The sequence below is a fragment of the Myotis brandtii genome, unplaced genomic scaffold, assembly GCF_000412655.1.
Source record: "Myotis brandtii unplaced genomic scaffold, ASM41265v1 scaffold39, whole genome shotgun sequence".
NCBI lineage: Eukaryota > Metazoa > Chordata > Mammalia > Chiroptera > Vespertilionidae > Myotis > Myotis brandtii.
The window spans coordinates 2,843,135-2,867,973 of record NW_005364953.1 but is presented as its reverse complement, the minus strand read 5'-3'; the positions used below and the strand labels follow the sequence as shown (position 1 = coordinate 2,867,973).

General features: G+C 38.0%; 1 protein-coding gene across 1 annotated transcript in view; it reads right to left on the bottom strand.

The window, feature by feature from the left end:
- Positions 1–21,528, bottom strand: part of SH2D1A (SH2 domain containing 1A) — a 25,081-nt gene extending 3,553 nt beyond the window's left edge. The window contains exons 1-3 of the mRNA XM_005872709.2: positions 21,277–21,528; positions 6,875–6,938; positions 1,839–1,980 (exon numbers count right to left, since the gene is read on the bottom strand). Coding sequence (XP_005872771.1) covers positions 1,839–1,980; positions 6,875–6,938; positions 21,277–21,413 — 343 coding nt within the window. The 5' untranslated portion in view covers positions 21,414–21,528. The remainder of the gene's footprint in view (positions 1–1,838; positions 1,981–6,874; positions 6,939–21,276) is intronic.
- Between the last annotated feature and the right edge of the window lie 3,311 nt (positions 21,529–24,839).

The following is a 24,839-nucleotide window of genomic DNA, read 5'->3' as shown; positions in this document are numbered from 1 at the left end:
TATTGGCTGTGGGTGCCACCATCTTTGAGGGTGGGGCAGTCAATTAGCATATTCCCTCCTATTGGCTGTGGGTGCCACCATCTTTGAGGGTGGGGCAGTCAATTACCATATTCTCTCCTTATTGGCTGTGGGTGCCACCATCTTTGCGATGGCATGAGGGTCAATTAGCATATTCCCTCTTAATTAGATAGGATTATGGGGATGTAAAGCACAGCATAGGGAATACAGTCAAAAATCCTATAAAATAAAACCCTAATATGCAAATCAACTGAATAGCGGAACAACCAGCAGAACAACTGGTCGCTATGATGCACACTGACCACCAGGGGGCCAACACTCAACCAGTTGGGGGCAACTCCTGCATTGAGTATCTGCCCCCCAAGAGGGAGGCAACTGGCGGTAGTGATCAGGGGGGCAGGGCCAGCCAGCAGGCAGCGCCAGGCCACCAGCCAAGGCAGGTGCCAGTAGGGGCCCCCCAATCATCCCGCCCACCGGTTGCCCCGCAGATGGCCCTGATCGCCAGCCAGGCCCTCCTTATTGGCTGTGGGTGCCACCATCTTTGCGATGGCATGAGGGTCAATTAGCATATTCCCTCTTAATTAGATAGGATTATGGGGATGTAAAGCACAGCATAGGGAATACAGTCAAAAATCCTATAAAATAAAACCCTAATATGCAAATCAACTGAATAGCGGAACAACCAGCAGAACAACTGGTCGCTATGATGCACACTGACCACCAGGGGGCCAACACTCAACCAGTTGGGGGCAACTCCTGCATTGAGTATCTGCCCCCCAAGAGGGAGGCAACTGGCGGTAGTGATCAGGGGGGCAGGGCCAGCCAGCAGGCAGCGCCAGGCCACCAGCCAAGGCAGGTGCCAGTAGGGGCCCCCCAATCATCCCGCCCACCGGTTGCCCCGCAGATGGCCCTGATCGCCAGCCAGGCCAAGGGACCCTACCCTATATATTGGGAACAGTCTCTTAGATTTAAAAATCAAAACCTGGCAAGGCTACTCTAACACTTAAAAAACAGGATGATGCAGCGATGACATGCATGGACTCTAGCTTGCACATTTTGTGGTCAGCCCTAATTCTGACACAACTGTGTGACAAAGCCAATTACTTAACTTCTCTCTGCTTCAGTTTTTCTACCCATAAGATGGGGAAAATGGTACTACTGCCTCAGAAGGATCATGTTATGTACTACTTTTTATAATCAGGGCAAAAAAATGTAGCTGTCCATACAACAGTAAGATGCCTTTCCCCTGTATGAAAAGTATGGTCACTGGTGCATGCAGCATCCCGGATTGTGAGAAGGATGTCCGACTGCTGGTTTAGGCCCGACATCCCCTGAGGGGTGCCAGATTGCGAGAGGACACAGGCCAGACTGAGGGACCCCAGACCCCATGCACAAATTTTGTGCACCGGGCCTCTAGTATCATAATAGCTATGTATGATGTCAGATGGGTATTAGATTTATTGTGGTGATCACTTCATAAGTTAATAAATGTTGCATCACTATGTCATACACCTGAAACTAATATGATAATGTATGTCAACTGTAATTTAAATAAAAATTTGGTACTGGCCAGTTTGACTCAATGGATAGAGTGTCAGCCTGTGGACTGAAGGCTCCCTGATTTGATTCTGGTCAAGAACCCATGCCTGGGTTGTGGGCTCAATCCCCAGTAGGGGGCATGCAGGAGGCAGCCAATCAATGATTCTTATCATTGATGTTTCTATCTATCTCTCCCTCTCCCTTCCTCTCTGAAATAAAAATATATTTTTAAAAATAATAATAATAAAATAAAATTTTGAAAAATTAACAGTAAACCGTACCTGTAGTACCTTGTGTACTTCTAGCTGAGGACTTCTCAACTGGATACTGCAGAGGTATTACAATACCTTGATCTGGCTTCTGAAATGCTGAAATGAGATTTTTTATTTTCCGGAAAAATCTTTTATGAACCCCAGGTGCTGTCTGGAAAATAAAAGGTCAAGAAAATTATTCAACTACCTCATAATGATATGAAAAGCCCTACAAAATGTGTGAGGGGTGCTTAGAGAGGTAACATTTGTGTAACTTGTTCAAATATTTGAAAACATAAGGAAGAAGAGAAAAACAACATCCCAAAAGAGCTTACTTTGGTTGGCTGAATTTCCCTGCAAGAGGAGCTAATGAGCTGTCATTTCAGTTCTCCCAGGGGTGGTATTAGTTTGTACAAGCTCTTGCTCATTGCCTTGCCCTTTCTGCCTGCTACCCATCATACATCCCGAACCTCTAAGGGTATACAGGCCATTACCCACAATGAATTCACCAACTTAGAAGATGCAGTTAAACACAGAAAAAACTCAGATCCTACAGGTCATTAATAAAAAGCCTGAAGAATGAAACAAAAACAAAACAAAACCACCACCACGTATCCTCCCTGTCATCATCCCACAATATAAAATGCTACACAGGAAATTAAAATTGACTGTAATGATACACACAATGCATGGCTAAGTTAGTCCTTATATGCTCACCTCACAATATGTCCTGCCTCATCCTTCACATTAAATTTTTTCCTCCTTGGGAAATTTCTGTTTCCTCCCCCAAATTACTCTCTCCATCAACACTTCACTGTGACAAAGTTTTATCTATGACACGAAAATGAAAGTCTATATAAGGTCACCATTATTTATTTGTTTGTTTGTTTCTGAAGACATTATTTGCAAGTGACTATTAAAATGTATTCCTTTCCTGACATCAGTTCTCTTGCAAAAACACAGCTTGAAATCAATAACAATTTCCTGCAAAGGCTTATAAGCCAAGCTTTAGGCATCATCTCAAAACTGTCATTGTACATGAAATAAAATAGTATTGCTATAAGCAATTGAACAATGACTAGTTTTTTTAGAAAGCTATTTTTCAGCTATTCCATCTGGAAGATTTTTGAGGTGGGAGCTGTTTGTTAGCATTTAATGAGAAAACATGAGGGCTGGCACATAGACTTCTGCCAACTAGACTAAAAGCTGAAGATAGCACACTGTCCATAGTAACTCTCAGTCATTTCCTGCATTGGAGTAAGTAATTTTTCAGGGAAAGCACTGGGAAAGTTCTTTTGAGCTTTGAATTAGTGTCGACTCAAGCTCACACAGCTAGGAGCATCAGTAGGTACAGACCACTCTTGCACTTAGCTCCACTCCTATAAAAACACCTTCCCAGAACTCTACTTTATCCAAAATAACACGGTCATTTTTACAGGGGTCCAAATAGTTCTTTGGCTCCAAGATGAAATCTCCAAATTGCAAAGGCAGGTTTTAGACACAAAATACCTCCTTATATCTTCCTTAGAGCACTTTTTTCATTTTCAAAGCACTTTCCCACTTCTTGCCCCTACTGGTTCCTCAGAGATTGGCTGATTTGGTTATTCTCATTTGACAGATTTTAAAAAATGGAAATGCAAAGAGATAATTCATTTTGCCCAAGGTCCCACAGATGACCAGAGGCAGAACTGGCTCTATATCCCAGGACCTAGTCTCTTGCCTTTCAGATCAGGGCTAGACCAAACAGGTTATAGTGAAGTTAGAGTCACCAACCAGCAGAGAAACTATACACTCCCCCAGTGTGGAAAGATTTCAAACCACACATCTTAGTTGTCCGTGTGGCTTGTAAAACCATTTATCAACTTTTTATGGGGACTTATACACAGTTAACACTTGATTATTCACGCTAACAGAGAGGAATAACAGCACTGGATGTATTAAAACAATTTGAATTGGGGATGAATGTTTCGTTGGCAAATGGCTGACCTCATTTATAGTGCTTTGCTTAGGTTAACAAGTAAAATTATTTAGCATTTACTGATCTACTGATGATCAAATATCCAGAAAATCCCAAAGGCCCTGAAGTCAGCAGGGAGAGGTTCACACAGTTATTACAAGGCACTTTTGGCAATGCACATGTTCATAAATGATAGGTGACTGTATGTAGGATTCTCTGAGTTAACAATTTAGCAAAATTTTAGCCTGAGTCACATGAGAAGTTAATACACTAGGCAATAATAAAACCTAAAAGTCTATCTAAAACTAGAGATTCTGCCCTAGCCCTTTTTTGCTCAGTGGATAGATTCTGCCCTAGCGGTTTTGCTCAGTGGATAGAACCTCGGTCTGTGGACTGAAAGGTCTCAGGTTTGATTCCGGTCAAGGGCACATACCTCTACCTCTACCAATAAATGTGTTTCTCTCTCTCTCTGTCTGTTTCTCCCCCTCCCTTTCAGTCTCTCTAAAAATCAATGGACAAATATCCTCGGATGAGAATTAAAAAATAAACAAATAAAATTAAAAACCCTGTTTTAAAAATAAATAAATAAATAAATAAATAAAACTAGAAATTCACATAAATATTTATCTTTCATAATCCAGTGGATCCAGGATTCAATTTTATTTCACTCTTTGAAACAAATCTCAGCCTTACCTAGATTCCTTGCACAATCTTTGCACAGAGGATGGAATCCTACTGCCATGATTTTTCCTGCAGTGTGAAACTAAAACATTGTTCTGAACACAGTGTAAATATCTGTCATTTACCCAATTTTGAAAATACGTTTACCACAAGAATTGTAACAGTGACAACTCCCATCCTGTCACTGAACTCAGCTATTGTTCAAATTTGCACATTTCCCATATTGTCATCTCTTAGTTATCTGTGGAAACATGTTTTGGACCATAGCTGGCCTTCAATATGCTCTAGAGAAATTTCTTCCAGCCAGGTGATATGAGCTCTGGGAATACACACTAGTTTAATATTCACTTTAGCAAAAATACAATAGAGAAGGCAAAGTTAGCAGACAGAAAAAAATTGCAGTATGCATTTCAAAAATAAATATAAAGAGTTTTTTTAAAACTCTTTTCCCTTTGGAAAAAAAAATGCCAACGTTCTGCTCTCTTGGTGCAGAGAATTGCAATATCACTATATTTTTATGAAAACAGGGTCAAAACAGACAAAAGCATGAGACTTATTTATGTTCAATAAGTCCTCTCTTCCTTAACATGATCACAAGCATGTAACAATCTGCATATAATGTTATACTTGAAACAAAAGAAAACAAGTTTGAAGTCATGGTTAGCTAAACCCTGATCATTTAAGACCCTTTTCATAAAAAATATCATTCCACAGCTGAAGGCTACTTCACTAGGGAGAAGAACTATTCCAGGTCAAATTACATACAAATATGCGTGTAGATATCATACAGAACTTTTCTTCATAATAAATGAAATTTAATTTCTTACTTAATCATCTCTGCAGCAATGCAGATAATTTTTTAAAATAAACAAGTATAAATTATTTTGATTGCAAATGGTACTGGTTTCCTCTAATTAGTATTGCAATATTAATTATCCTGATATAAAGCAACAGTGTGTTTGAAAAGTTCCCTGATTCATCTCAGTAGTTCAAAACATTTGTACTCTGCAATTTATGCTTTCTGGTTTACTGATGAATTTGTAAACGTTGGAGCTGTTTTAATTTGTTTAAGTCTAGGATTTAGAATTTCTTAAATGCATAGATTGATTGAGTTATTAATAGAGGTTGATATTAGCATTTATGTTTTCAAACAGCTCACAACGAAGTGCTCTCATCATAAAAAACAGACTGTTTTAAAGAGTCGGATATCAGAGAAAGCATTTGAGGTTAAAAGTTTCAGTTGTAGGATCCTCTACATTGGTAATATATGATATACTACCCTTGTACATGGAAATAGAGTCATTCTACAGGTATTTCTTGCTATGATACAGTGACTTTCGAATGTTTTCAAAGCCATCAGAACCCATTTTTCTAATGAAATCTTACTCAGAACTCTAGTTGATAAACAAAATAAAAGAAAACTGCTCAGATTAAAGACAAACTTCGGACTCAAAAGCCTAGCTGCCTATGTCCTTCTCTGCCTCTGCAACCCACAGACAACCCCAAGACACCAGGTGAAAGAAACATTAAGATTTTGCAGAGCATAGCGTAAAAACCACTGCAATGTTCCCTCTATCTCTATTCCACCTCTCCATGTCCTTCCCACTTGGCTCAGTTGGGAGTCCTGCCTTCAAACTTAGAGCAGCTCTGGTTACCCTAATACTTGGAAAACCCTCCCTTTTTTGAACTCCTGTAGTAAATAAGGTAGCACTTCATTATATACAATCATATTGTTTGTTAGCAATTTGGGCGAGTTCAAATTTGAGGGCTTACTATGTTCTAGGTCCTGTGGTTAAGAACTTTTTTTATATGCATTATCTTATTAATCATAAATTGAGCCCTATGAATAAGGGACTATTTTTAGGCTTATTGTACAGATGAAGAAACTGGTTCATAGAAAAAGTTAAGTAACCTGCCCAAGGTCATAGACCTATCAGGGAGGAGAGGAAACCCGACTTGGAGCCCAGAGCCATCTGACAGCAAGTCCAGGCTCTCAGATTGCTGTGTAATTCATGTTGTATCTCCCCAAGGGTATTATAAGCTTTGAGAAAATAATCCACCACAGCAGCAACACTCATATTAGTACCATTCACTAAATGATTGCTGATTTAATTATTTTACACATTTTATTGTACACATTTAATTATTGTGTCACAATAATTGACAAAAGTTTGACACAACTCCTCAACATTTTTTATTTTTTCCCCAAGGTAAGACCACTCCATACAATGGTGGTTAAACAGAACTGGGACCAAAATTCTCTAAAAGCTTCTTAATGATCCATGAACACTTTTGGATTGCCGCTTTAGTGATTTGAATCTGATGAATATTTGGGGAATGTAGGATTTGACAGCTCTTTTATAAAACCAGCCTAAATTCAAACACCTCCCTGATACCCACAGAAGTAAAAATAATAAAAGATATATACCTCAGCACTCCAAGAACCTGTGTCTGTCTGGGATACTCGGTATGTATAAATGTAACCTTGATACCTGTGAAAGAATAAACTCCATTACTGAAAAATTCTAAAAGAACAAGTGGATGCTCTCAATTTGAGTTTTACTATTACATATAAATGTCACACACACATATGGAACCATGAATTCATAGGAACAAAAACCTGGGGAATCTAACTGGCTTGCATATTATATACAGCAGATCAGTTTCCAGTAACCATTCTTTATCTTTTCCTTTTTAAAAAAATGTAGGAGATCACACTCTTAAGATTTGTCTAGTTGAAAGTTTGGATAGAAACAAACTAGAGACCTGTGTTGCAACTGGTAAAAATCATGAATTATTAAATAGATTTAACTAAGTATAGCCTTATTATTTTTCAGTACATATCGAGCATTAAGGTGAAAACATTTCACTGGGATAAGGTACTACCAGGCCCACTTAAAATAATAGGAACAATAATATTAATTGTAAGTATAATAAATGTAATACTATATTCCTAGATTACTATTACTATGTTACTTTATAATACAGTGTGTCCTAAAATATGTTTACACACTTTAAGAGCTTTTAGCTCAATTTTGAAAATTAAATATATTTTAATAAACACTGCCTTTGTAATTATTCAAAGTGTGTGTATACATTTTGGGGGGATCCCCTATATATTATAAAATAGAGGTAACAGCAATTTGAATTAAAACGGAGTCCTGCTAAAGTACTACTTGAAAGCAGCTTGTCCTTTCAGATGGAATAAATATTCTCTCTCGTTACTCAGTGTGTATGCAGATTGTATATCTATATATTTGATTTCTACCACATACCAAGAGTTTTATATGCTGTATTAGTTTGCTCAGGCTGCCATAGCAAAATACCATAGACTGGGTGGCTTAAACAAAAGAAATTTATTTTCTCACAGTTCTGGAGGCTGGAAGTCCAAGATCAAGGTACCAGCAACATAAGTTTCATTCTGAGGCCTCTTCTCTTGGCTTATAATCAGACACTTTCTTGCTGTGTGCTCACGTGACCTCTTCTTTTTATGCGTGCATGGAGAGAATGAATGATCTCCCTTTTTCTTTTTCTTCTTTTAAGGCAACCAATCTTATTGGATTAGGGCCTCACCATTATGACCTCATTTAACCTTAAATACATTCTAAATACCTATCTCCAAATACATCCACATTGGGGGTCAGGTTTCAACATATGAATTTGTGGGGGGACATGACTCAGTTCATAGCATTCTACCACTGATGCCCCCAAAGTCACGTCCTTCTCATATGCAAAATACATTCATTCCATCACAATAGCCCCCAAAGTCTTAAATCATTCAAGCATCAACTCTAAAGTCTAAAGTCCAAAGTCTTATCTAAATATCATCTAATCAGATATAGGTGAGACTCTGAGTATGAGTCATCTTGAGGCAAAATTCCTCCCCAGCTATGAACCTGTGGAACCAGATGAGTTGTTTGCTTCCAAAATACAATGATGGGATGGGCATAGGACAGATATCCCTATTTCAAAAGGGAGAAATGGGAAGGAAAAAAAGGGTGACAGGTCCTAAATAAGTCCAAAACCTCATAATGCCAATTCCATTAGATATTAATGCTTGAGAATAATCTTCTTTGGGTTGATACTCTGCCCTCCAGGCACACTGTGTGTCACTGTCACCCCCACAGCTCTGGGGGTAGCCTGGCCCACTCAGCAATGTTGGGTTCTGATTCCACTTTGAAACCTAGGTAGAAGCAGACTTGCCCTTCTGGGCCTGTGCACTCTGGGCCTATGGTGGGAGTGGTATCACTGATGATCTCTGAATGATCTTCAAGGCCATTCTTCCCTTTTCTTGAAAGATAAAGCATGTTTGCAGCCAAATTGTTCTGTTCTCCTGTCCTATTCCCTTTGGCCCAAATTGACAGTGTCTCTGAGATTTGGCTCCAAACTCCATTCCTGGCTTCTGCTGAAATGGCTAGTTAACATCATGGGTAATCTCCTTAAGGAGTGATTATCTGGCCACACCCTTGGTGTTCTCTCCAGAAGAAGTTTCCTCATTTTTTGCCATGTGGGTAAGCTAAGAATTTGCCAAATCTTTAAGTTCTGATTTCTTTTCACTTATCAATGCTTTCTTGAATTCATCTCTCTCCCTTTGCATTTTACTATAAGCAGTCAAGAGGATCCAAGGCACTTCAACAACTTCACTTAGAAATTTCTCCTGCAAAAGATCCAATTTGCAAGTTCCACCTTCCACAAAACACCAGAACACAGTTCAGCTAAATTCTTTCCACTTATTACAAGGATATAAATTCTTTCCTCCAGTTTTCAATAACATGTTCCTTATTTCCATCTGAGACCTCACCAAGAACTTTCACATTTATAGCTCTACCAACATTGTGTTCACAGCAATGTAGGCTTCGCTTAGCATGCACCTCCAAACTCCTCTAGCCTCTACCAATTGTGCAGTTACAAAGCCATTTCCACATTTTTAGGTATTTGTTACAGCAGCACTGTATTTCTTGGTACCAAAATCTGTATTAGTCTGCTTAGGCTGCCAGAGCAAAATGGCTTAAACACAAGAAATTTATTTTCTCAAAGTTCTGGAAGCTGGAAATCCAAGATCAAGGTGCCAGCAACATAGTTTTCATTCTAAGGCTCCTCTTGGTTTGTAGGCAGCCACCTTCTTGCCATGTGCTCACATGACTTCTTCTTTGTGTGCATGCATGGAGAAGAGTTCTCTTCTTTTTATAAGACCACCCATCCTCTTGGATCAGGGCCCCACCCTTATGACCTCATTTAACCTTTATTATCTCCTAAAGTCCCTATCTAATATAGTCACATTGGGAGTTTGGGCTTCAACATGTGAATTTGACAGGAACACGATTTAATCCATAGTACATGCATTATCTCTTTTGGACCACACAACAATCTTATGAGCTTTCTGTTATGAAATTCATTTTGTAGATGAGAAAACTGAGACTTTGAGAAGTTAAGTAATCAAAGCCACACTAGAGATCGAGCAACAAAGAGCGATTTGAATCAGGCCTATTTAACTCTAGAGTCCCAGCTCTTGACCCCCACACGATAATAGATATAGATTATTTATTACATTTTAGTATATATAATAATGCTACTTAATTTGCCTAATAAATTTTTACTTCTTATAAAAGTAAACTTTATGCTGAATATTTTCAAATTATGAATGTGAATCTGGATCAACAGAGTTTGATTAAAGATATTTCTGATTATTATTCTTAGCTACAAATTTGGGTCAATATTGGTCAGAATACATACTGAATTCAGATAAAAATAAATGTGTTTAAACTTAAAAGAACAGATGATTCTAAAGCATTCGAAACAGAGGGTCATCCTTGAGTAACTGACCTAATTTACCATTAACCCCCTTTAGAACTAAGTCTTTAAATATGTGGATTAAATTACTATATATTTAATCAATGTCCATCAGCATTGATTACCTTAAGAACAAAAAACACTCAAATACTCTAATCAGGTTCATTCAATTTGTAAAACAAAACAAACAAAAAAAAGATCAATTTAATTGCTGGTGCGATTATAGGAAATGTGTCATTTTTGTTATGAAGGTTTATCAGAATATTTAGATCATATATAAAGTAGGTTAATATATGCATATGTATAATATGCCAAATAAATATTAAATATTACATTGTTAAAGTCCTTTGTTTTTTTAAGCAATTGAAATCTACCTCAAAGTCCATTGATTTCAGTAAGCACTCTACAGGGAACAAGGCAAGAGCTTTGATTTCCATTTTTCACCATGGGAACTCAAATGTAAAGCTTGAAATGATTTTCTTAAAGTCACACAAAATGGAGATAGAAGCAGGGAAATAGACCCTTAAATCTATTTTCCCTCTGGGAAGCGATTAATGGCAATAATTCGGTACCATTAAAGGTGACGTGGAAAGGTATTATTTAAAATCTCAGCAATAATGAAAGCAAAATTCCAAGTAACTGGTTTTCCACTCTCTAAAACAGTGGGTCTCTAAAAAATACAATGAATCTATTTCCCTACTATCACTCAGCCTCATCTAGTCAAAATAAATGAGTCTGTTTTGAAAATTGTTTCCTAACGAATCTGATCTTATCTCACTTTCAGTTAAGCAGCAGGAACCTGAGTACCACTTCAAAAGTCCTTACCTCCTTCAGTCTCTGAACAAGCCTGTGTCGGTGACACATAAAACTTCTGGTGATTAACCCATCTAATATTAACAATTTCCTATTCCCAACCCCTCAAATTTCTGAATGAGCAAAATTCTTTCACCCCTCAGATAAGCCAGCAGTTCATCTCTTCCCCTTTCAAGTCGCTGAAATAACTGACCAAGGAGGGATCCCCTATAGTCAGCTCTCACTGTCATATGTCAAGGATAGAAGAGATCTAAAACAGGGCGATTCAAGTTACATTCTCAGGGTAACATTATCGACATTACCTGGGATTTTGTTAGAAATGCTGAATCTCAGGACCTACCCCAGAACTGCTGAATCAGAATCTGCATTTTAACAAGATTTCCAGGATTTCTCTAAGAACCATAAAGTGACTAACATGCAAAGGGAATACCCACACCTCATTGGGAATATTGATGGCAATTTCCCCAAAGTCAAGCTGGCTCCTTTAACTCACTCAGGAACTTCTGTGTCATTTCCCCCAAGATTCACTCAGTCTATGCATTAAGAATGAAACTTTATTTAAATATAAGCTGAAGCTTTTTTCAATTGTTTCAGTTCATTGAGCAGTGTTTCTGAAGCATTTACTCCCTCTTCCCCAATAAGATTTCATAGTTTTGTTTTCTGTAACTTTTATTGTGAACAATAACTTTGTAATATAAAATTCAACTAAAATATTGAATATGGTTTTTTTCAAACTACACATACTCTCTCCCTGTCCACTGAAAAATCACTGCTCTAGAAAATAAATAGGCAAATTATAACAAGAGCTATCCAAGTGTGTGTATTTTTTATGTAATGACCTTGCTCATCTTCATACACTTCAGGAAATCAAAGACAAAAGCAATTTGACAAAGATTTTCATAATAGTTTTATTTTAATAGTGAAAAAAAATGGAATTAGCCTAAGTATCCCTAAATAAGAAATGTTCCTCAAAATAAGGAAATGACAATAGAAAGAATGGTTCAAAATTATACCAAAATTCAAAGGTATTAGAGTCCTATATTTTTCAAAAAATTGTAAGCATATGGATTATGTTGATACAAAATGATAGTATGTGAAAAAAAGTGGATTACAACTGTTCAAAACTGTCTTTTCCTGTATGTATATAAACTAGAAGTAAATTTAAACTAATATAAACATATCCTTGCATGTTAATTTTCCCTATAAAGTTACGTAAGTGACTCATAACTTTTTTTAAAGAAAAATAAGCATACTCTGGTTTCTTTTCAGCTTGCATAAATCGTTCGCCTTTTACTAAAGATTTCCATAGAAAGAAACAAAGAAAAAGAGAAAGAAAGAGAAGTATAATTACCATCTGGAGCTTTACAAGTCTAGCCTATGCAAATCACAAATCATAAAAATATCATTCGCTTTTAAAAACTGTTACATCCCACCCTGCCAGTGTGGCTCAGTGGTTGAGTGGTGATCTATGAACCAGGAGGTCACGTTTCAATTCCCAGCCAAGGCACATGCCTGGGTTGTGGGCTCGATCCCCAGTCAGGGGCGTGCAGGAGGCAGCCGATCAATGATTCTTTCTCATCATTGGTGTTTCTATCTCTCTCTCTCCCTTCCTCTCTGAAATCAATAAAAATATATATTAAAAAAAACAGTTACATCCCTTTTAGAATCACCTTTCCTGTGACTCCTTCCATTAATACAAGCAAACCAAGAATGTAGTGCAATCTTAACTTTTTTCTCCCATCAAATCTTTTGTCAGGCATGTTAATAAGCTTGGAATTTTAATTTTATCAAGAAAAAAATCTAGAAAATGAATAATTGGTGGAAAACAGTAGAGTTTTTTGTTGTTTCCATTTATTTTCTTAACTAATATTTTGCATTTTAATGATTACAGAAGATATGCTGATTCAGTCCCTGCTGATATTTAAATTTGCCTTTCCCACCCCTCCCCCCCTCAAAAATGGTCCCCAACCCTTAAAAACATGTCTGGTTAGAAATGGACAAGAAGAAAGCAACCTGACTTATTTCTTATTTTCTCAAGGGGTCAGTGTCGGGGACAGATCTTGGTTTAGAACAGATAAAACCACATCAATTCCTTCTTTATACCACTTCAAGGACTACACAAAAGAAAAAGGTTACCTATATATGATTTCTTCATGACACTGCAAATAAAGCTAGATAATATCCATGCTGCCTGTGTCTATACAAACTAATGCAATGTGCAAAGTTCAAGGCACAATTAAAATGTGACTGATTTTTAAACAAATATTTCAGAACTTGTATATACAGAGGAATGGTATCCTATACAAAGCCATTATTATTGAGACTATAGTCTGATCCAAGAAGTTTCTGAATTTCTTATGGCCCAATATTCATTCTATAAGAGTACATTTGAATTTTCAGAACTGTCCAAAGTCATTCAGCTTCAAGTCTGATGGTAAAACCGTGTAACCCCAGTTTTGATGAGTCATGACAATAAATATAATCTCTTCTCCTGAACTGCCACATAACATTTTATATATGTACTCTTATAATGGTCTAACTTTGTATTGCAATTATATATAGAATTTTTATTTATAACAAATATCTACTGCATGTTAACTTTACTAATATTAACTCATGCAATAATCCTCATAAACAACCCAGTGAGGTAAGTTAGTACCATCCCTCTTTTCACAAATAAGGAACCTGAGGCACAGTAAGTTTAATTAACTCGCCCAAGGTAAAACAGCTACTTAAAGGCCAGAGTTGGGATGCAAATCTGGGCTCTCTCTTATATCAGAGGGAATGAATTAACAAGTTGGTTTTAAGGTGAATTCAAAATCAGGCCGAAGGGCTGAAGCTAGGAGGGAAGAGCCCAAAAGACATCCCCTTTCCTTAAGCTAAATGACAACTTCAGACTAATATTGCCACTTCAACTTTATATTGTCAACCAGAGTCAGCACTTGATTTACTGGCCTGTAAATTGTCCATTTGGTGGTTTATATGTTTCAAATGTCATCCTGGGCTGGCCTTCTGGCTTGCTCTGCCAATAATGGATTATGCTCAATTAAACCAAAATAATTATGGTGGCGACACCAAAGCACATATCCAATTGTATTTAAAAACTGTAAGCCCAGCCAGGGTGGTTGAGTGTCAACCTATGAACCAGGAGGTCACAATTCGATTTCTGGTCAGGGCACATACCCAGGTTGTGGGCTTGATCCCCAGTGTGGAGCATGCAGGAGGCAGTCGATCAATGATTCTCTGTCATCACTGATGTTTCTATCTCTCTCCCTCTCCTTTCCTCTCTGAAATCAATAAAAATATATATTTTTTAAAACTATAAGTTAAGTTATAATTTCTCATTCTTTCGAGTTCTATGCAACATTGTTCCTCTCTGTTGCAATTTTATTTTGTCACTGCTCCTTCCAGTGAAATTTCTCCAGTGAAATTGTTTGATAGGCATTTTATTCCCAGTCATCCTTTAAATCTTAAAGGACAAAAAGATAATTATCTTTTTATCTCAAGATATATATGTCAAATGACTTCATTATGTGTCCTTGAAGCTAAAGAATATAATAGCACTTCTTTCAAATATTCTATTAGATAAGTAGCAAACAAAGTCAGATATGTACAGAAGTATGCTAATTATGGAAATAAACTATTTCTTCAAACTAACTGTTTTAAATATTTTAAATTAGTTTTTTCTCTTATCACCATCAAACTATCCCATGGAATAGCTGGGACTTTCCCAATTATTATCCACCTTGAGGATGAGAAGGGAAGAAAAGTGAGAGCTCAAATGTACCTTAGTGAAAAGAAACATGCTACATCTTGAAAACAAAAAATAATAAAATTAAAACTATTAGCATTAATAAGAGCATTTTGTATACTGGGTGAATATAAGAAAAACACACAAAGTCAATAGCTTTCCTATGCAACAGAAAATATAGTGGGAAAAGATTCTATTTACAATAGAAACAAAAGAATCGACACACATTTATACACATTATAACTGAAATAAACTTAAAAATGTGCAAGACCTACAGGGAAAAAACTACAAACCTTTATTAGTGGATGTAAATTAAAAAATTAATAAATGGAGAGACATGTCAGGTTTGGGAGTGGGAAGACTAAATTCCTTAATGATAACAGTTCTTCCTTTATTTATTAGTGTAATCCCAATGGGATTTTTTAAATTTAGCAAAATTATTCTAGAATAATTTTGAATAACCAACAGATCAGAATAGCAAATAATTATTTTTTATTGTTGTTAATCCTCACCTGAGGATATCTTTCCCATTGATTTTTAGAGAGAGGGTAAGGGAGAGAGAGAGCAAAAGAAAGAGAGAGAGGAGAGAGAGGAGAGAGAGAGAGAGAGAGAGAGAAATATCAATGCAAGAGAGACACATCGATCAATTGCCTCCCGCATGTGCCCTGATAGGGGCTGAGGATCGAACCTGCAACCCAGGTACAGGCTCTTGACCAGGAATCAAACCTGAGGCCCTTTTGGTATGAGACCCACACTCTAACCACTGAGCACACTGGCCAGGGCAAGAAGAGCAAATACTTTTTTAATGTATTAAAACATTATGTTACTGTAGGGGTCCAAAATGAATCTCCCCAGAGAGTGCCATACTGCCATGCACATTGTTTCTAGCTAGAACTAAAACCTAACAAACTCAAGAAGTTTTGTGTTTTTTCCTCCCCCTCATCTCCCTAAGAGAGGGAATTCAGATAGGAAAAAAAAAACTGCTTCAGGAATGAAACCTTAGCATATTCACTTTAGCACATATGAATTAAGTGTGGCAGACAGGGAGGATCAAAGCAAGTCTGTTTGTTAGATTCTCTTCTGTCATATTATTTCTGGGTGGCCCAACAAGAAATTGTTTACCATGTATTTGCTCTTTCTCATCTACCTGTGAACTGCTTACTTTGCCTTTGAAGTCCATAACCCCTGCCTCCGTCTCCTTAGTCCAGAAGGGCATGTAAGTTTCAACTGCCCAATATGTCCTAAGGTTTCATGTTCTTATTGAAGCCCATATGTATATATGTAATAAATTTGGTCATTTTGTTCTGTTACTCTGTCTCATGTTAATTTGATTATTAGTCAGAGCAGAAGAACTTACAAGGATAGAAGGAAAATTTATTTTCGCACCCCCACAATGCTATAGTGCTGGTAATATAAGAATAAATAGATGAATTGAGCCAAGTAGATAGTTGCAAAACAATAATTGTTATATGTAAGAATTTAATATATGGTAAAGGAGGCTAATCAATGGGGAATGGAAGTTCTATTTATAAATTTTATGGGACCATTGTTAGCTATTTCAAGAAAATTAAATTAGATCCTTTCTCCACATTAAAATAAAATTCTAAATGGAATTAAAGGGTTAAATATAAATTAACCCAACCACAAATTTAAAAGAAAAATTGAATGAAGTTTTTATGACACTTCTGGAGGAGAAAGAACTGTCTAAGCTGGGAAGCAAAGAAAGAAATCAAACACAAAGAAAATGAGTGACAGATTTGACTACTAAAAATGTTAATTTTTCTGTGTGTCAAAGAAAACTAATGGCAAACACGAAACTGAAAAAAGATATAAAAATCCATAATGTGTTAAGAAAAATAGTAAGATCCAAATGGTCAATGGGTAAAGTACATAAAGAGCTAATTCATGAACGAAGAACTATAGCAGCTTTCCAGTTATAAAACAGACTCAATCACTAATCAAAGAAATATGAAATAAAGAGTCAGACACCAAATTTCAAGAATTTTTTTAAATAGGATTTCTCACTTCTAGGGAGGGTGTGGTGAAATGGACACTCTCATGCATTACTGGTGAACAAATATATGAATTGGAAGAATCACTTAGGAAAAAATATTCGCTGATCATATATACATCAAAAATCCCAAGCTGTTTATGTTTCTTAGAAGTTGCACATCTTTAAAATGTATTCTAAAGAAGTAATCACAAATACAAAGAAAACTTTCTGGACTGAAATAGTAATCATAATGGAATTTATAATAGCAAAAAATGGAATTATTCTAATGTCTAAAAGTAGATTACTGGTTAAGGACAATATAGTACAGTCACTGGCTGGACTATCATGCAGCCATTAAAAATAATGTTTGAGCCCAACTGGCGTGGCTCAGTGGTTGAGTGTTAACCTATGAACCAGGAGATCACAGTTCAATTTCCAGTCAGGGCATATGCCTGGATTGCGGGCTCGATTCTCAGTAGGGGGTGTGCAGAAGGCAGCCAATCAATGATTCTCTCACATTATTGATGTTTCTATCGCTCTCTCCCTCTCCCTTCCTTTCTCTGAAATCAATAAAAATATTTTTTAAAAATATAATATTTTTAAAAAATCATTTGTAAGAACATTACATATGAATGGGTGTTTTGTGAGATTTTTTTAAATCCTCACCTGAGGATATTTTTTCCATTGATTATTTTACACAGTCTGGAAGGGAGGGAGGAGGGAGAGCGAGAGAGACACATTGATTGGTTGCCTCCTGCTTGCACCCTGACATGGGCCGGGAAACGTCTGCAGGCCGACGCTCTAACCACTGAGAAAACCGGCCATCGTAAATGGGTTTTTTTCATGTTAAGCAGAAAACTCATCAGAATACAATTATTGTAAGAGCACATGTGTGTTTACAAAGAAATTTTAAATTAAAATTTAGAAGAAAATCAACTTAATTTTCAATAATAATTGTCTTTAGGTTATAAAACTATAGATGGTTTCTCCCTCATTCCCATTATCTACATTTTTCAAATTTTCTATAATATGAATAGATATTAAGAACTATTTTTAATAGACTTACTGTACAAAAAATATAGATTTATTTATTGAAAATAGTTAAAGAACAATTTCTCACTTAAAATGTAGGTGAGCTGTCCTATAAATAGAAAACTTCTCTAGTACTTTATGAGATTCAATTTTCCAAAACTGAACAGGGGAAAAGGACTATCTGAAGGCCATGACTGAGGGTTAAGAACTGGGGAAAGGAACAAGCATAGCTTTAAAGTATAGTTTATAGTTTGAAGGCAAATGCAATGTTGTATTCCTACATTAAAAATACAGAAACTGAAACTCAACCAAACCTTGTTGAATAATGGGAGTAAACAGAAGATAGAATGAGTAACTATTCTGAGCAAACCCGATAATCACTGAATGTTTGTTACTTATACCTTATTGTTCATGTGTATATGACACCATTTACATGGTTATTTCTACTGCACATCATAAGCATACATGTTTTGGTTTAAAATGAGTGCATGGTTTATTTAAAAATGAAATGTGATTTTGTTATTACAGCCTAGTATTAAAATTAGGGGGGAAGAAAGGGTTATATTTATCAAAAGGGACTCCCGACTCAAAAAAGTTGAGAAACTTTCATAAAAAGCAATAGATCCTAGTGTCTTCCTTGCGAAGCACAGTCTGGCAGTCACCTCTAAGACTTGGAGAGCCCAGTGTGCCCATCAAAAGATGCTAGGGGGACTCCCAATTTGCCTACTATTTTCTGCGACTGCATAAGGAGGTTTGCATGGAAACTCAGAGTCATAAAAGCTGAAAAGACAAGTATCACATGATCTCACTTATATGTAGAATCTAATGAACAAAATAAACTGATGAACAAAATAGATACAGAGACATGGAAGCATGGTGACATGCACTGACCACCAGGGGGCAGACACTCCGACCTGTAGGTTAGCTTGCTGCTGGGGTCTGGGGATTAGGACTGGGTGAATCAGCCTGGACACACCCTGGAGCCCTCCCATGGTCCCTCCCCAGATGGCCAACCTCCTGTGTCTCTTCCTGGCCCCAATCATGCACTGGTGGGGGCCCTCGGCCTGGCCTTCGCCCTCTCACAATCCAGGATCCCTCAGGGAATGTCGGAGAGCCAGTTTTGGCCCGATCCTGCAGGCCAGACCGAGGGACCCCACTTGTGTACGAATTTATGCACTGGGCCTCTAGTACTTTCAATATTAAAGATAAATTTTAAAAATAGATATTTTAAAAATTAAAAGAAATAAACTGTATTTATGCAAGATTCCCTTTGGATGAAAACTTAAATGTTTGAGAAGTCCCCACCTGCCTAAATTAATTTCTTATGTGATCCTGGCCTACATGGGCAAAAGGCTAAAGTTGTCCTCATCTCTTGCCTATGTTATAAACAGCAATCTTATGCAGAAGGCAGGGAAAACATTACTATTTCTGTTTTACAAATATGGAAACCAGAACCCAGAGAAGTTGAGTGACTTCCCCAGAGTTCCACACACTGGCCTCCTGATATCGGTCCAAAGCTCTTTGTAGTAAGAAACAGTATTTGCTTTGATGGTTCATTCATTAATTCAAAAATATATATTGTGTACCTATTATATGCCTCATAATGCCTTTTATGTGCCAGATTATGTTCCTGGTGTATGAAACAATGTCCCTACCCTCATGGAAGTTTATATTTAAGTAGGAGAGCCCAGCAATAAATAAGTAAACAAGCAAATGTCAGGTAGTTTAAAGCTCCTTGAAGAAAAATAGATAGTGTAACAGAGACAGGAGAGAGCACTTATTTGATTTCAGAGAGGAAGGAAGAAGGAGAGAGAGATGGGAACATCAATGATAAGAGAGAATCATTGACCGGCTACCTCCTGCATGCCCCACACTGGGGACAGAGCCCACAACCTGGGCATGTGTCCCAACTGGGAATCGAACCATGACCTCCTGTTTCAAAGGTCAATGCTCAACCACTGAGCTACAACGGCTGGGCTGGTCCACTCACTTTTCCATCTTCTTTTGAGAAGAATGGAGCCTAAGAATACTACTTGGCTCTCATTGACTTTCCCCAGTTTCCGCTTGGGCAAAACAAACAATATAAGCAAAACATAAAGATATGAGTCCAAGAGATTGAATAGCTTCCACGTATTTCCTTTGAAGCCTTTATAATAAATGCATTTAGCGTGGCCTGACAGTTGCCATAAACATGGCTTGATCATTAAATAAATAAACAAACAAACAATGAAAATCCTCTATCACCAGCCTCGGTATAATCTTTCTACATTGGCCCAGGAGCTATTTTAAAATCTTGCAGTGTATCATTAGGTACCGAAATTACTACCAAGCATTTTCCCTCATTTTGTTTCTATCTAGAACCTACTTTGCAGAGCCAGTGTTTTCATATGGGTGTTTTTATCCTGCTGACGAAAAGTAATTGAGCTACGTACTTCCTTAGAAATGCCCCATGGGTACTGACAAAAACTGACGAAAAGAAAATTTATAATAGTAATAATAGCTTACATTTACAGAATATTTACTGTGTCTCAGGTCCAGTGCTCAATTTTTTTTACTTGTATTATGGCATTTAACCCTCACTGTTCTATATCAGGTAGGTAGTAATATTATACCCGTTTTATAGATAAGAAAACTGAGGGACTGAGGGTTAACTTGCTAAAGTCACAAACCTAGCATTGGACTAGCATAGGATTAGGTCTCAGATCCGCATGACTCTGGAGCCTTGGAGAAAAGACGAAGTTGCATCTGATTCAAAATGGGGCGTTAAATGTGCCCAGGTGAAGGGCAAAGCTGATTCATAACAAGGGTGTTTTCCCTCCATGTCCTTTACAACTTTTGTCTGTACTAGCTTTTATCAAAAAGGGGTCCTGCCCCAGACACAGCTCTTCTAAAGGAAGCTGAATAAGCAGATCCAGAGAGGCAGTTTTACTCACAAACATCCCCATTTCAGCAGCCTACTGAAACTGACATTGCATTCTCAAAGTAATGGATTTAGATTCTTAGTCTGCTGCTTCTTCCTGAAGTTGATGGTCTTCTTTTGGGATGATACCTCCAAATCCATTTAAAGAAAGCTGGGGAGAAGCCTTTCTTTCTCTCAGGAGCTGGTGGCCCTAAATTTGGCTGTTCCATCATCCCAGGCCTCTACCTTGCTGGCCTCTACTAGAGGACAAAGGGGAAGTGGTAAGTCGGGACCCTGGGTCTTTCTCTGAACAAAGGTAAATTCCAGACAGTGTTTCCCCACTCAAAAAGGAGTTTTCTGCAATTGAACCAAAAGGTCCTGCGGATGCCTTTTATGGAGATCAGGAGGCCCAGGGAGTGAAATACACAGCATGGTCCACCATGGCCCTGCGCTGGACCTGAGAAAGCACATTGCCTGCCCCCGCCACTCATACCCACTGCCTGTGCCCATCCTCTGCAAGTCCCGGGCCCAGCCACCCCACGATGTACTCACAGCACACACAGGCAGTACGCCCCTGGGACACTCTCGCTGTCCCTCAGCAAATAGCTGCCGTCCAGACCGGTGGCAAGCAGGAGCTTCTCTCCTGTCTCCCGGCTGATTTTGCCATGATACACAGCCACTGCGTCCATGGCCTGGTGGACTTTTGGGCGGGCCGAGGTGTGGAATAGGAGAACAGAGATGCTGCTGCTGCTGCTGCTGCTGCTGCTGCTGCTGCTGCTGCTGCTGTTGTTGTTGCTGCTGCTGCTGCTGCTGCTGCTGCTGTTGCAACCAAGCACGAGTCAGCCACCTGACTCCCAGTTCAAAAAAGAGAGAGGAGCACCCGAACAACAGGATGTTGCCTACCTGCCTTAAAACCTCCTTCAATTAAAACCAGCTCAGCAATTTAGCAGCTTGGTTGTTGCCATTGGGTTCGATCCCCTCCCTGTTCAGCACCCACCTGCCCAACAGAGGACAATTGGAAAAAGGTCCTTGCAAGGTCAGGGCTGTACTACCAACATGCACACACAGGACTGCTTGGTAATGCTTCTGTTCTTGCCATTTGCCTAGGGGCCCCCAGGGATGACTGAGCTTAACTAGTACCCCAAGGGGTTGATGATAGAGATATGTTGTGCAAGACCCTCATATGGGACAGAAACTCACAGAGAGACAATGAAAGGACAAAAGCTCTGAGACCAAAAAACAAAAACTATCAGTAGTGTCAGTGTGCAATCACTACTGAACACAGCCAGGAGACCACTACAGAATCAGAAGTAGTAGGTGAACAAGGGACTTGGGGCAAGTCCCTCCCCTCCCTCTCCCTCCCTCTTCACTTCTACCCTTCCAGTTTTCTTCAGCAATCTTGATCCTGAGCAAATACTGATTTTTTTTCTACTTCTTTGTCCAAGATCCCAGAGTGCTGGTCAAGGTTTAAAAATCAGTCTAGGTGCAAATATGTCCCAGATTTCTCTATTTAATGGGCAGTAGATGAGAGAATTAAATCATTTAATTGGTGCTTTGTCTTTACATGAACTTATATGTGCCCTGTGATGTATAGGACCCACCTTTTAGCATTTGGGGCGTAAAACTTGTTTTAAATCACATTGCAAGTGTTGATAATTGTGTTGTAACTTTTATCTTTTGTTGGTAATAGATAATATGTTTGTCTTCAGTTGATGCTAAACCATGTATCATTTTTTTAACTTTTCAACCTTCATTTTCTTCTCTGAAATAAAGCATTGCTTCAATTTCAAAATGTCCTATTAAGTAATACTTCCCCCAAACTTCCTTTTTCACTAGAATAAGACTTTGTTTCATGCTTAAAGGTGAACAGTCTTCTACATTTTCCCTTTTGACTATGTAAAATACTTTTTAAATTGGATTTTAATAGCTGAAGTTATGTTGTCTGTTGTAGCTCTCCCACAATTTCAGCACCAAGTTCCTTAAGATCACAGCAAGGCTGGGAGCTCAATAGGGAGAATGATTTTTAAATCCTCATATGTCCTACCAATGAATCAGATGCACAGAGCTGCCTTGTAACAAAGCCAGATATTTGCTCTCCACCTACTAGGCTTGAGAACAAATCTCTAAGATTTCAGTGACAGCTAGTAGTAACTCTCCTTTTTGATTGAAGTATGCCCCACCTTAGAATCTATCAACCTTAGTAGATAAAGCACAAACATAAGCCTCCTACAGGCATTTGCAACACCAAGAATAAAAATAAACAAAACAACATTCAAGATGGTATTTGAGGATGGATCTGGGGAACTGAGCCAAGATTGTCTCATCATCTTCCTACGTCATTTGTTTAAGGCCAGCTTCACCTCTCACCCTTTTGCATTCTTTGGGTCAAGGAAGAAATTGATCTGATAAGTGAATGCATACACCAATTGTAAGGACTTGAGAGCTTAGTCCTCCCTGAACTCTTTATATTTTGAGTGGGAAAATGATTAGTCCAAAGAAATTAATCACAATGGTGGAATTTCAAACAAAGAAGAAGACAGGGAAGGAGATCCCTTCATCCAGTGCTTATGGACAGCAGCTCACTTGGGAGGTAACTGTGAGAACATTTAGTATCACATAGTTAAAAACAAAACCTAACCTTTTCTGTCTCTGAACAACCCTGAACAAATCATCCACAAACTTAGGAACATAGCAACCTGGATCTGACAGCAAAACGTACCATGCATCTTTCTTTTCTTTCTCTGTTTTGTTCTATGTTGCTAAAATAGCACACCTGTCAAAGCAGCTAGGTATGATGGGGTTTAGCACAAGTAAAATTGTATAAAAAAAGAACAGACAAATTATAAGGTAATAGTACAACTCTCACATCCAGTACCTCATTGTCATCTCACAAGCAAGCTGACAGCTGAGCCAGCCCACTGCTGCAGTGTTGATGAAAAATACTGACATCTTCACTCTAGTGCTACACCAATACTAAACCTGACGTGAACAAATTCAAAACTTAACGCTGAGCTTAAAATGTAGAGAAAGAGATATTGAAAGGGCTCTCCTCCTTCTCTCTTGCCATTCTCGCAAGAAAGGAAAGAAGGAAAAATGAAAGAGAAGAGCAGTGGAGGCACCAGTAAAGAGTTAAGAAGGAGGGGTCCCAAATACAAATTTATATATATACAAATATATAATCCACTTATAATTAAGACCCATGACTGCAGGATTTTTGTTCCTTGGTCACTACTGTATCCTCAGTGTCTGCTACACATTAGATGTTAAATATATTTGTGGAGTGAATTAATTAATTAAATCAGTGCTCTCAAGAAAATAAAAGACACACACACACACACACACACACACACACACACACACACACACACACGTTTGGTTCTACATGCCTCTGGCCCACCTTTGAAATGGGTAGATGAATTGGAAGAAGTAGTCCAGCAATTACAGAGTCAAGTTATACTCAATGTTTTGCCACTAAATGACTTCCTCTCTCAGCCTCATTTTCTCCAAAGGTCAAATGGAGTGAACTAGATGATCTCAGCCTACTTCCAGCTTTAACATTATGTGTTTTAAAGGAAAGTGAAGCATACTTTAGAGAGAAATAGAGGGGAGATGGACTAAACTCATTTGTGTGCAAGAAGCAAGAGCTGTTTCCTCTTTTCTCACCCCATACAGGAAAGACTTTTGTTCCTGTTGATTTTAAATGGCCTGAGAAATAAAAATCATGAGGTGGAGGAAAAGAGATTCACAGTTGAAAGCAAACTACAACATTCAAATCAAATATAAAAGCATTGACAAACTGTCAACCAAAGTTGAAAGTGTCTTCTTATCTGAACTTGTCACCTCCTAAGCCTCTGAGAGGTGACAAAATTTTGCATGTGGATGCCCTGTCTGAGGTGCTAATTGTCTTCATTTCAAATGCTCTATGCTATTCTCAAACCCAGGTAGATTAAAAGGATGATGCCAAGGGTAGTGATTTTATAAAGTGGATGTGACATTTCAGAATCTTTTTTTCTAACCTTCCAAAACTAACTTTGTTCTTCAACTAGCTCATCTGTAGGTGCAAATTCTCCTGTGACAGTGTTATGATATTGTCACTTCTGGTGAGTTTACACATT